Consider the following 12,647-nt stretch of genomic DNA (forward strand, 5'->3'; position numbering starts at 1 on the left):
TCCGTCCCACCTCGACTCCGAGGAGGACACCAGCTACTTCGACAGCAAGTGTCACCCCAATACCCCCCCGGGACCCCCAAAACCCCCCGGGACCCCCCTCAAGACCCTCAAACTCCCCTGGAACCCCCCCCGGGAGCCCCGAACCCCCTTTGAACTCCCCAATCACTGTGGACCCCCTCGGGTCCCCTCAGGTCCCCCAGACCCTTAGGAAACCCTGCCCCCCCCGAGCCCCCCCAGGTCCCCCGGGTCCCCCCAGGTCCCCGAGCCCCCTGGGACCCCCAAACCCCCCCCAAGACCCCTAGGACCCCCCAGGACCCCCCTGACCCCCCCCAGCCCCCTGGGATCCCCAAACCCCCCCAAGACCCCTAGGACCCCCCAGGACCCCCCCCAGGACCCCCTGAGCCCCCCAGCCCCCTGGGATCCCCAAACCCCTCCAAGACCCCCAGGATCCCCCCAGACCCCCCCCAGGACCCTCCCAACCCCCCCAGGCCCCCAGGACCCCCCAGGATCCCCCCAACCCCCCCAAGACCCTTGGGATCCCCAAACCCCCCAGACCCCCTGGACCCCCCCAGACCCCTAGGAGCCTCCAGGACCCCCCCAGGACCTCCCCAACCCCCCCCGCCCCCTGGGATCCCCAAACCCCCCAGACCCCCTGGACCCCCCCAGACCCCTAGGAGCCCTCAGGACCCCCCCGACCCCCCCAGCCCCCTGGGACCCCCCAGGAGCCCCCCAACCCCCCCCAGCCCCCTGGGATCCCCAAACCCCCCAGACCCCCTGGACCCCCCCAGGACCCCTAGGACCCCCCAGGATGCCCCCAGACCCCCCGACCCCCCCGGCCGCGGGAGGCCAGCGGCGGCCGGGACTGACGGCCGCCGCAGCGCGCTCGGACCGCTACCAGCACGTGGCCTCGTACGAGGAGGACGACACGACGGAGGACGAACCCGTGGAGATCCGGCAGTTCTCCTCCTGCTCGCCCCGCTTCAGCAAGGTGCGGCCCCCCCCCCCCGCGGCCCCCCGCCCACCCCGCAGCCCCCCGCACGGCCCTCGTGCGCCGCCTCGCACGGCCCTCGTGCGCCGCCTCGCACCGCCTCGCACGGCCCTTGTGCACTGCCTTGCACGGCCCTCGTGCACCACCTCGCACAGCCCTCACACAGCCTCATGCACGGCCTCGGATAGCCCCCCCGCACTGCCTCGCACGGCCCCCGTGCACCACCTTGCACGGCCCTCGTGCACCACCTCGCACGGCCCCCGTGCACCGCCTCGCATGGCCTCGCACGGCCCCTGTGCACCATCTCGCACGGCCCTCATGCACTGCCTGTGCGAGCCCCCGTGCAATCCCCTGTGCAAGTCCTTGTGCAATCCCCTGTGCGAGCCCCCATGCGATCCCGTGCGATCCCCTGTACGATCCCCCATGCAAGCCCCCATGCAATCCCCCGTGCGAGCCCCCATGTGATCCCCCGTGCAAGCCCTCGTGTGATCCCCCGTGCAAGCCCCGTGCGATCCCCTGTGCGATCCCCCGTGCAATCCCCCATGCGATCCCCCGTGCAAACCCCCGTGCGATCCCCTGTGCGATCCCCTGTGCAAACCCCCGTGCAATCCCTCATGAGAGCCCCCATGCATGCCCTCGTGCAAACCCCCATTTGATCCCCTGCGAGCCCTCGTGCGATCCCCCGTGCAATCCCCCATGCATGACCCCATGCGATCCCCCGTGCGATCCCGTGCAATCCCCTGTGCGATCCCCCATGCGATCCGCCGTGTGAGCCCCCGTGCGAGCCCTCGTGCACGCCCCCGTGCGCGCCCCCGTGCGAGCCCCGTGCGCGCCTGCCGGCAGGTGTACAGCAGCATGGAGCACCTCTCGCAGCACGAGCCCAAGGCGCCGGCCAAGGCCCGGGCCCGCGAGGAGCCGGGCAAACGCGACAGCGGCGCCCGCGACCGGCCCTGGCGCACGGCCTCCCCCGAGCTGTGAGCCGCCCCGGACGCCTGGGTCCCTCGGCCGGGGGGGGGGGGGGGGCGGACGCCTGGGTCCCTGGGTGGGGGGGGAGCCCGGACGCCTGGGTCCCTGGGGTGGGGGGGTGCCCGGACGCCTGGGTCCCTGGAGCAGGGGGGCCCGGACGCCTGGGTCCCTGGGGTGGGGGGGGCCCGGACGCCTGGGTCCCTGGGGTGTGTGGGGGGGGTGCCCGGACGCCTGGGTCCCTGGGTGGGGGGGTGCCCAGACACCTGGGTCCCTGGGGTGTGTGTGGGGGGGGGTGCCCGGACGCCTGGGTCCCTCGGCCAGGGCGGGGGGGGGAGCCAGACGCCTGGGTCCCTGGGTGGGGGGGGTCGGATACCTGGGTCCCTGGGGTGGGGGGGGCCCGGACGCCTGGGTCCCTGGAGCAGGGGGCCCGGACGCCTGGGTCCCTGGGGTGTGTGTGGGGGGGTGCCCGGACGCCTGGGTCCCTCGGCCAGGGCGGGGGGGGGCCAGACGCCTGGGTCCCTGGGTGGGGGGTGCCCGAACGCCTGGGTCCCTGGAGCAGGGGGGCCCGGACGCCTGGGTCCCTGGGGTGGGGGGGGCCCGGACGCCTGGGTCCCTGGGTGGGGGGGTGCCCAGACACCTGGGTCCCTGGGGTGTGTGTGTGGGGGGGTGCCTGGATGCCTGGGTCCCTCGGCCAGGGCAGGGGGGGGGTGGATACCTGGGTCCCTGGAGTAGGGGATGCCCGGATGCCTGGGTCCCTGGGGTGGGGGTGCCCGGACGCCTGGGTCCCTGGAGCAGGGAGAGCAGGGTGGATGGGGACCCCCTTCCCCGGACGCCTGGGCCCCGGAGGGGGGGGTGAGGGGGGATGCGGGCGGCGTGTGCAGCGCCGGCCCGGACGCCTGGGTCCCGCAGGAAGCGGGGGCCGGGGGCTGAGGCCCCCCCCGGCGAGGGTGACGGCAGCCCCCCGCCGGGCGCCCGGCGCCGCTTCTCGGCGCTGCTGGAGCCGGGGCGCCCCGGGGCCCCCCCCGAGGAGCGGGCGCCCCCCCGCAACGGCGACCCCCCCGACGAGCACGGTCAGTCCCGGACGCCTGGGTCCCCGGGGTGGGGGGTGGGGTGGAAGGGGTGTTCCCGGACGCCTGGGTCCCTTTGGGGTGAGGGGCAGTGGGGTCCGATGGGCGGGGGGGGTCTAGCGGGGTTGGGGGACCCGGACGCCTGGGCCCCTGGTGGGAGGTGGTGGGTGTCCCCGGACGCCTGGGCCCCTGGGCGGGGTGACCAGGGTGTCCCTGGACGCCTGGGCCCCTGGGGAGGGTGGTGGGTGTCCCCGGACACCTGGGCCCCTGGGGGGGATGGTGGGTGTCCCTGGATACCTGGGCCCATGGGGAGGGTGGTGGGTGTCCCTGGACGCCTGGGCCCATAGGAAGGGTGGTGGGTGTCCCCGGACACCTGGGCCCTTGGGGGGGATGGCAGGGGTGTCCCTGGACGCCTGGGCCCCTGGGGAGGGTGGTGGGTGTCCCTGGACGCCTGGGCCCATAGGAAGGGTGGTGGGTGTCCCCGGACACCTGGGCCCTTGGGGGGGATGGCAGGGGTGTCCCTGGACGCCTGGGCCCCTGGGGAGGGTGGTGGGTGTCCCTGGACGCCTGGGCCCATAGGAAGGGTGGTGGGTGTCCCCGGACACCTGGGCCCTTGGGGGGGATGGCAGGGGTGTCCCTGGACGCCTGGGCCCCTGGGGAGGGTGGTGGGTGTCCCCGGATGCCTGGGCCCCTGGCAGGGGGGAGCGGTGGGTGTCCCTGGATACCTGGGCCCATGGGGAGGGTGGTGGGTGTCCCCGGACCCCTGGGTCCCTAGTTGGGAGGCGACCAGGGTGTCCCCGGACGCCTGGGCCCCGGCGGGGCTGGGGGGGGCAGCAGGGGGCCTCCCGGACGCCTGGGCCCCGCTAGCGGCCGTGCCCGCAGGCGAGCGGGGGCCGCGGGCCGGGGAGGCGCCCGCCCGGGCCGAGCTGGGGCTGCGGCGCCCGCGGCACCCGGGGCTGGCGCCCGACGCGCCGGGGGACAAGCGCAGCCCCCGCGGCCCCGCCAAGGTCACCAAGTCGGCCTCGGCCACCGCCCTCTCCGTCATCATCCCCAGCGGTGGGTGCCGGGCCCCCCGGGATCCCTCCTGGGACCCCCAAATCCCTCCTGGGACCCCCCAGATCCCTCTGGGACCCCCAAATCCACCTCTGGGCCCTCAAAATGCATCCAGAGACCCCCAAATCCCTCCTGGGACCCCCCAGATTCCTCTGGGACCCCAAAATCCCCCCTGTGACCCCTCCAGATCCCTCTGGGACCACCAAATCCCTCCTGGGACCCCCCAGATCCCTCTGGGACCCCCAAATCCCCCCTGTGACCCCTCCAGACCCCTCCTGGGACCCCCCCCAGATCCCTCCTGGGACCCCAAAATCCCCCTGGGACCCCCCCAGATCCCTCCTGGGACCCCCAAATCCAGCTCTGGGTCCTCAAAATGCCCCTGGGACCCCAAAATCCCCCCTGGGACCCCCAGATCCCTCCTGGGACCCCCAAATCCCCCCTGGGATCCCCTAGGTGCCTCCTGGGACACCAAAATCCCCCCCGGGACCCCCCCTGTGACCCCCCCGATCCCTCCTGGGACCCCAAAATCCACCTTTGGGCCCTCAAAATGCCCCCTGGGACCCCCCAGATCCCTCCTTGGACTCCAAAATCCCCCCTGTGACCCCAAAATCCCCCCTGTGACCCTCCCAGGTCCCTCCTGTGACCCCCCAGATCCCTCCTGGGACCCCAAAATCAACCTCTGGAGCCCCCAAAACCCCCCCAGGACACCCACATCCCCCCTCCCCCAGGACCAGCACCCGTAGTAGTCCTGTGCCCGGATGCCTGGGCCCCTTGGGGGGGCGGTTCTTGGACACCTGGGTCCCCTGGGTGGGTTCCCAGATGCCTGGATCCCCGGGGGAGGGGGTGCTCCCGGACGCCTGGGCCCCCTGGGTGGGTTCCCGGACGCCCGGGTCCCCAGGGTGGGGATGCTCTCGGATGCCCGGGCCCCTTGGGTGGGTTCCCGGGCGCCTAGGTCCCCGGGGGAGGGGGTGCCCCGGACGCCTGGGCCCGCGGGACGGGTGCCAGCGCGTGCGCAGGGGACGGGGGGGGCGGCTCGCCCCTGGCGTCGCCCATGTCGCCGCGGTCGCTCTCGTCGGACCCGTCGTCGCGGGACTCGTCGCCCAGCCGGGACCTGGCGCCGGCCGTGGCCGCCCCCCGGGCCCCCGTGGCCATCCAGCGCGCCGGCAAGAAGTACGGCTTCACCCTGCGCGCCATCCGCGTCTACATGGGCGACAGCGACGTCTACAGCGTGCACCACGTCGTCTGGGTCAGTGGGGGCGCGGGGACGCGGGGGGACATGGGGACATGGTGGGACATGGGGACGGGAACATGGTGGGACATGGGGACGTGGTGGGACACGGGGATGGGGACATGGAGGGACATGGGGATGGGAACATGGGTGACAGCGACGTCTGCAGCGTGCACCACATCGTCTGGGTCAGTGGGAACGCAGGGATGCGGGGGGACATGGGGACACGGGGACATGGTGGGACATGGGGACGGGAACATGGTGGGACATGGGGACAGGAACATGGTGGGACATGGGGACGTGGTGGGACATGGGGATGGGAACTTGGTGGGACACGGGGATGGGGACATGGAGGGACATGGGGATGGGGACATGGGCGACAGTGACATCTACAGCGTGCACCACATCGTCTGGGTCAGTGGGGGCGCGGGGACGCGGGGGGACATGGGGACACGGGGACATGGTGGGACATGGGGACATGGGGACATGGGGATGGGAACATGGTGGGACATGGGAATGGGGACATGGTGGGACATGGGGACGTGGTGGGACATGGGGATGGGGACATGGTGGGACATGGGGACGGGGACATGGTGGGACACGGGGATGGGGACATGGAGGGACATGGGGATGGGGACATGGGCGACAGCGACGTCTACAGCGTGCACCACATCGTCTGGGTCAGTGGGGGCGCGGGGACACGGGGGGACATGGGGACATGGTGGGACATGGGGACATGGTGGGACATGGGGATGGGGACATGGGTGACAGCGACATCTACAGCGTGCACCACGTTGTCTGGGTCAGTGGCGGTGCGGGGACACGGGGGGACACGGGGACATGGAGGGACATGGGGATGGGGACATGGTGGGACACGGCGATGGGGACATGGGTGACAGCGACGTCTGCAGTGTGCACCACGTTGTCTGGGTCAGTGGCGGTGCGGGGACACGGGGGGACACGGGGACATGGAGGGACATGGGGATGGGGACATGGTGGGACACGGCGATGGGGACATGGGTGACAGCGACGTCTGCAGTGTGCACCACGTTGTCTGGGTCAGTGGCGGTGCGGGGACACGGGGGGACACGGGGACATGGTGGGACACAGGGACGGCGATGGGGACATGGGTGACAGTGACATCTGCAGCATGCACCATCTGGGTCAGTGGGGACATGGGGACGGGGCTGTGGGGACATGGGGACGGGGCATGGGGACAAAGGGACGGGGGGGGCCGTGGAGACACAGGGTGGGGACACAGGGGCAACGGCAACATCTACAGCATCTGCCATGTTGTTGGGACCAGGGGGACACGGGGACAGGGAGGGGGACACCGGGGGGGAAGGGGTGGGGCTGTGGGGACGGGGACACGGGGACAACCGACACCTGCGGCATCAACCACGTCGCCTGGATCGGGGGACACGGGGTGACACCAGGGACGGGGACACTCGGGTGGGACACGGGAGGGGGACACGAGGGGGTGAGGACATGGAGCTGGGCAGGGCCACCTGCCCCAGGGCATTGTGGGTAACCCTCCCCCCAATGCATCATGGGTAGCACCAACCCCTTGGGCAGGGCACCTTGGGTAACACCACCGTGCTGCATGGTGGGTGCTGCCACCCCAGTGCATCATGGGTGAAGCCACCCCGCGATGGGTGCTACTGCCCTGGTGCATCATGGGTGACACCATCCCTGGTGCATCATGGGTAACACCACCTTGGTGCATGGTGGGTGCTGCTGCCCTGGTGCACCATGGGTGAGGCCACCCCCAGCGGGTGCTGCCCCCCGTGCACGGCGGGTGCCGTGGGGTGGTGACGGCGGGTAACACCAAGCTGTGCTGCACCGTGGGTGCTGCTGCCCGCCTGCGTCATGGCTGACGCCGTGCCCGGCGGGTGCTGGGGGGCGGGGGCCGGTGGGGACCCCCGGCGGTGACACGGGTGCCGCGGCAGCACGTGGAGGAGGGGGGCCCGGCGCACGAGGCCGGGCTGTGCGCGGGCGACCTCATCACCCACGTCAACGGGGAGCCCGTCCACGGGCTGGTGCACACCGAGGTCGTCGAGCTCATCCTCAAGGTCGGCCGCCGCCCGGGCCGGGGGGGGGCCGCGGGGCGGTGGTGGGTGCCGTGGGGCGCTGATGGGTGCCATGGGGTGCTGATCGGTGGTGGTGGTGGGCACTGTTGGGTGTCATTGGGTGCTATGGGGTGCTATTGGGTGCTGTGGGGTGCCATGAGATGCTGGTGGTGGGTGCTATGGGCTGCCATGGGGTGCCATGGGGTGCCGATGGGTGGTGGTGGGTGCCGTGGGGTGCTGTAGGGTGCCATGAGATGCCGGTGGGTGCTATGGGCTGCCATTGGGTGCCAGTGGGTGGTCATGGGGTGCTGTTGGGTGCCATGGGGGTGCCGGTGGGCGGTGGTGGGTGCTATGGGCTATTGGGTGCCACTGGGTGTCGATGGGCAGTGGTGGGGTGCTGTTGGGTGCCATGGGGTGCTGGTGGGCAGTGGTGGGTCCTCTTGGCTTCCATGAGATGCCAGTGGGTGCTGTTGGGTGCCATGGGGTGCTGGTGGGCGGTGGTGGGCACTATTGGGTGCTGTGGGGTGCCGTTGGGTGCTGGTGGGTGCCATGAGGTGCTGGTGGGCGGTGGTGGGCGCTGCTGGGTGCTGTGAGATGCTGTTGGGTGCTGTTGGGTCGTGGTGGGCACTGTTGGGTGCCATGGGGTGCAGTTGGGTGCCATGGGGTGCAGTTGGGTGCCGTGGGGTGCCGTTGGGTGGGGGTGGGCGCTGTTGGGTGCCATGAGATGCTGTTGGGTGCTGCTGGGTGCTGTGGGGTGCCATTAGGTGGCGGTGGGTGGCCGCGGGCCGCGGTGGGCGCCGCGGGGCGCTCGGGGGTGCCACGGGGTGCTGCCGCGGGGCGCAGAGCGGGACGCGGGTGCTGGTGACGACGACGCCCTTCGAGAACACGTCGATCCGGGTGGGCCCGGCGCGCCGCGGGCCCTGCACCGCCAAGATGGCGCGGAGGAACCGCCGGGGCGGCGCCAAGGAGGGGCAGGAGAGGTGGGCGGGGCAGGAGGCGGGAGGAACCATGGCAACGGGTTCCGGGGAGGCGGGAGGAACCATGGCAACAGGGCGGGGCTCTGCGGGAGGCGGGAGGAACCATGGCAACGGGGCTCTGGAGAGGCGGGAGGAACCTTGGCAACAGGGCGGGGCTCTGCGGGAGGCGGGAGGAACCATGGCAACGGGTTCCGGGGAGGGGGGAGGAACCATGGCAACAGGGCGGGGCTCTGCGGGAGGCGGGAGGAACCATGGCAACGGGGCTCTGGAGAGGCGGGAGGAACCTTGGCAACAGGGCGGGGCTCTGCGGGAGGCGGGAGGAACCATGGCAACGGGTTCCGGGGAGGGGGGAGGAACCATGGCAACAGGGCGGGGCTCTGCGGGAGGCGGGAGGAACCATGGCAACGGGTTCCGGGGAGGCGGGAGGAACCATGGCAACAGGGCGGGGCTCTGCGGGAGGCGGGAGGAACCATGGCAACGGGGCTCTGGAGTGGCGGGAGGAACCACGGCAACGGGACGGGGCTTCGGGAGGGCAGGAGGGACTATGGCAACGGGGCCGGGCCCGCAGGAGGCGGGAGGAACCATGGCAACGGGAACAGGCCGGCGGGAGGGGGGCAGGTTGGGGCCGCGGGGCACTGTGGGGCGCTGGCGGACCCCGCACTGACCACCCCCCCCCACACACACACACGCACCCTCCCTCCGGCCCGGCAGGCGGCGCAGCTCGCTGTTCCGGCACCTGGCCCGCCAGGCCTCGCTGCTCCACACCAGCCGCTCGCTGTCCTCGCTCAGCCGCTCGCTCTCGTCCAGCGACAGCCTCCCCGGCTCCCCCACGCACGCCCGCGCCGCCCGCTCCCCCACGCAGCCGCCGCGCGCGCCCGACGCCGCCCTCGGTAGGCGGCCGGAGGGACCATGGCAACGGGGGGGCGGGGCCTCGAGGGGGGGCGGGCGGGGCCATGGCAACGGGGGGCGGGGCCGCGAGGGGGGGCGGGCGGGGCCATGGCAACGGGGGGGCGGGGCCGCGAGGGGGGGCGGGCGGGGCCATGGCAACGGGGGGCAGGGCCGCGGAGGGGGCAGGAGGAGCCACGGCAACGCGGCGGGGCCGCAGGGAGTGGGCGGCCCCCTGGCAACGGGGCGGGAGGCACAACGGCAGTGGGCGGGGCCACCAGGAGGCGGGAGGGACCATGGCAACGGGGCTAGGAGGGGCGGGAGGGACCATAGCAACAGGGCGGAGCTACGGAGGGGGGTGGGAGGGGGCCATGGCAACGGGGGCTCGGTTACCAGGGGGTGGGAGGAGCCATGGCAACGGGGCGGAGCTACGGGGGAGGCAGGCGGGACTATGGCAATGGGGGGCGGGAGGAACCATAGCAACGGGGCGGGGCCAGCGGTAGGCGGGAGGAACCATGGCAACAGGGCGGAGCTATGGGGAGGCAGGCGGGACTATGGCAACGGGGGCGGGAGGAACCATAGCAACGGGGCGGGGCCAGCGGTAGGCGGGAGGGACCATGGCAACAGGGCGGAGCTACGGGGGGGGAGACAGGAGGGACTATAGCGACAGGGGTGGGAGGAACCATGGCAACGGGGGTGGGAGGAACCATAGCAACAGGGCGGGGCCAGCGGTAGGCGGGAGGAACCATGGCAACAAGGCGGAGCTATGGGGAGGCAGGCGGGACTATGGCAACGGGGGCGGGAGGAACCATAGCAACGGGGCGGGGCCAGCGGTAGGCGGGAGGGACCATGGCAACAGGGCGGAGCTACGGGGGGGGGACAGGAGGGACTATGGCAACGGGGGCGGGAGGAACCATAGCAACGGGGCGGGGCCAGCGGTAGGCGGGAGGAACCATGGCAACAGGGCGGCGGTACGGGAGCCGCGACGGGCCCATAGCAACAAGCCCATAGCAACGGGGCCTGGGCGGCCGAGGGGAGGCCTCAAGCCTAGCGGGATCCCCCTGCCGGGGGCTGAAGCTGCCGCCGCCGCCATCGCCGCAGGCGCCTCGTCGCCGGGCAGCTCGCCGGGCTCGAGCGCGCCGCCCTCGCCGGCGCCGCCGGGACCCCACCTGCGACCCAGCTCGCTGCACGGCCTCTCGCCCAAGCTGCAGCGGCAGTACCGCGCCGCCCGCTGCAAGTCGGCCGGCAGCATCCCGCTCTCGCCCCTGGCCCACACGCCCTCGCCGCCCGCCGCCTCGCCGCCCGCCCGCCCCGGCCCCGCTTTCCCCGCCAAGCTGCACCCCAAGAGCGCCGAGTCGCCCCGCTTGGCCCGCCGCTCCGCCCCGGAGAAGCCGCCGCCGCCTCCGCTGCCCCGCAAGCACGGCCTCGAGCCGCCCCGCAAGGACTTCCCGGCCGAGCCGCCCCTCCAGAGCCTGCTCGAGTGGGAGGGCGAGAGCCCCGGCGAGGCGGCCCCGCCGCCCGCCGCCCGCCGCCTCGGCCGCCAGGAGCTGCCGCTGCTGCTGGGGGGCCCCGGCGGGGCAGGCGACGGCCCCCCCGGGGCGGCCGAGGAGCCCGAACGGCCGCCCCGCGGCCCCCCCAAGGCGCTGAGCCCCGTGCAGGAGCACGAGCAGGGCCGGCGGGGCGAGCCCGAGGGGGGACCCCCGGTGCCGCTGCTGGTGGAGCCCCCCCGCGGCCCCCCGGCCCCCTGAGGCCGCCCGCGGCCCTTCTCCTCCCCCTCCCGTCCCCCCCCCCCTCCCCTCCCGGCCGATGTCACGGCGATGATGACGTCACCGACGGGCCGGGGCGCGCGGGGGCGGTGGCGTCACCGCTACGACGGCGGAGGAGCGAGGACGACGCGGCAGCTCCGACCGGACTGAGGCGGGTGACGACGTCACCGCCGCGCGGTGGTCCGCTCCCCCCCCCCCGGCGGAAAGGAGGAGGGGGGGGCGATGATGTCACACCCGCCATGTCGCGGGGTTGGGGGAGCGGCGATGTCACGGCTACGATGTCATTAATGGAGCGATGAAACCGCAGCTACCGGGCTCGTTCGTGGTGGGGACGGGGCGACGTGGCGGCCACGGGGACGCGGTAGCGGAACGGTGACGTCACGGCTGCGATGTCGCCGATGGGGCGGGCATGATGTCACGGTCCGTGACATCAGAGCGGCGCGAGCGCCCTGCCTGGCCGGTGACATCACCAGCGGGTCCCGCCGGGGCGGTGACATCACCAAGCCCCGCCCCAAAGAGCCCCTTCCCCCTTGCGCCGACCTCCCCAAATCGTCCCACCCCCCCCCAGCAGCCTGAGCCCCCCCAAACCTCCCAAAGTGCCCCAAAGCCTCCCACACCCCAAGCTCCCAGCGCCCTGAAACCCCCTAAACCCGCCCAAAAGTCCCCAAAATGCCTTAACGCTCCCAGCGCCCCGAACCCCCCAAACCCTCCCCAAACCCCCCAAACTCCCCAGCACCTCAAACCATCCCCCAAAACCCCCCAAACTCCCCACCACCCAGAATCCCCCCAAACCCCCCAAACTTCCCAGTGCCCAAAACTCCCCCAAATCCCCCCAAACTCTCCAGCACCCCAAACCCCCCAAAACCCCCCAAACTCTCCAGTGCCCCGAACCCCCCAAACTCCCCCAAAACCCCCCAAACTCTCCAGCACCCCAAACCCCCCAAAACCACCCCAAACCCCCCAAACTCTCCAGCACCCAAAACCCCCAAACCCCCCCAAACTCTCCAGCACCCCAAACTCCCCCAAAACCCCCCAAACTCTCCAGCACCTCAAACCCCCCAAACTCCCCCAAATCCCCCAAACTCTCCAGCACCCCGAACCCACCAAACCCTCCAAATCCCTCCAAACTCTCCAGCACCCCAAACCCCCCAAATCCCCCCAAACTCTCCAGCACCCCAAACTCTCCAAAATCCCCCCAAACTCCCCAGCACCCTGAACCCCTCCAAATCCTCCAAAACCCCCCAAACTCCCCACAGCCCCGAACCCCCAAACCCTCCCCAAATCCCCCCAAACTCCCCAGTGCCCCGAACCCCCCCCAAATCCCCCCAAACTCCCCAGCACCTCAAACCATCCCCCCAAACCCCCCAAACTCCCCACCACCCAGAATCCCCCCAAACCCCCCAAACTTCCCAGTGCCCCAAACTCCCCCAAAACCCCCCAAACTCTCCAGCACCCCAAACCCCCCAAAACCCCCCAAAACCCCCCAAACTCTCCAGTGCCCCGAACCCCCCAAACTCCCCCAAATCCCCCTAATGCTCCAGCACCCCAAACCCCCCAAACCCTCCAAATCCCTCCAAACTCCCCAGTGCCCCAAACCCTCCAAATCCCCCCAAACTCTCCAGCGCCCTGAACCCCCCAAACCCTCCCC

General features: G+C 72.1%; 1 protein-coding gene across 1 annotated transcript in view; it reads left to right on the forward strand.

Annotated features, from left to right (window-relative positions):
* The window catches only part of MAST1 (microtubule associated serine/threonine kinase 1), a 30,189-nt gene extending 19,208 nt beyond the window's left edge, over positions 1-10,981 (forward strand). Inside the window, exons 18-26 of the mRNA XM_068922695.1 lie at positions 879-988; positions 1,832-1,962; positions 2,864-3,024; positions 3,904-4,077; positions 5,091-5,320; positions 7,252-7,374; positions 8,215-8,351; positions 9,060-9,238; positions 10,335-10,981. Coding sequence (XP_068778796.1) covers positions 879-988; positions 1,832-1,962; positions 2,864-3,024; positions 3,904-4,077; positions 5,091-5,320; positions 7,252-7,374; positions 8,215-8,351; positions 9,060-9,238; positions 10,335-10,981 — 1,892 coding nt within the window. The remainder of the gene's footprint in view (positions 1-878; positions 989-1,831; positions 1,963-2,863; positions 3,025-3,903; positions 4,078-5,090; positions 5,321-7,251; positions 7,375-8,214; positions 8,352-9,059; positions 9,239-10,334) is intronic.
* Positions 10,982-12,647: the final 1,666 nt, after the last annotated feature.

Source organism: Struthio camelus, chromosome 31 (assembly GCF_040807025.1).
Source record: "Struthio camelus isolate bStrCam1 chromosome 31, bStrCam1.hap1, whole genome shotgun sequence".
Classification (NCBI taxonomy): domain Eukaryota; kingdom Metazoa; phylum Chordata; class Aves; order Struthioniformes; family Struthionidae; genus Struthio; species Struthio camelus.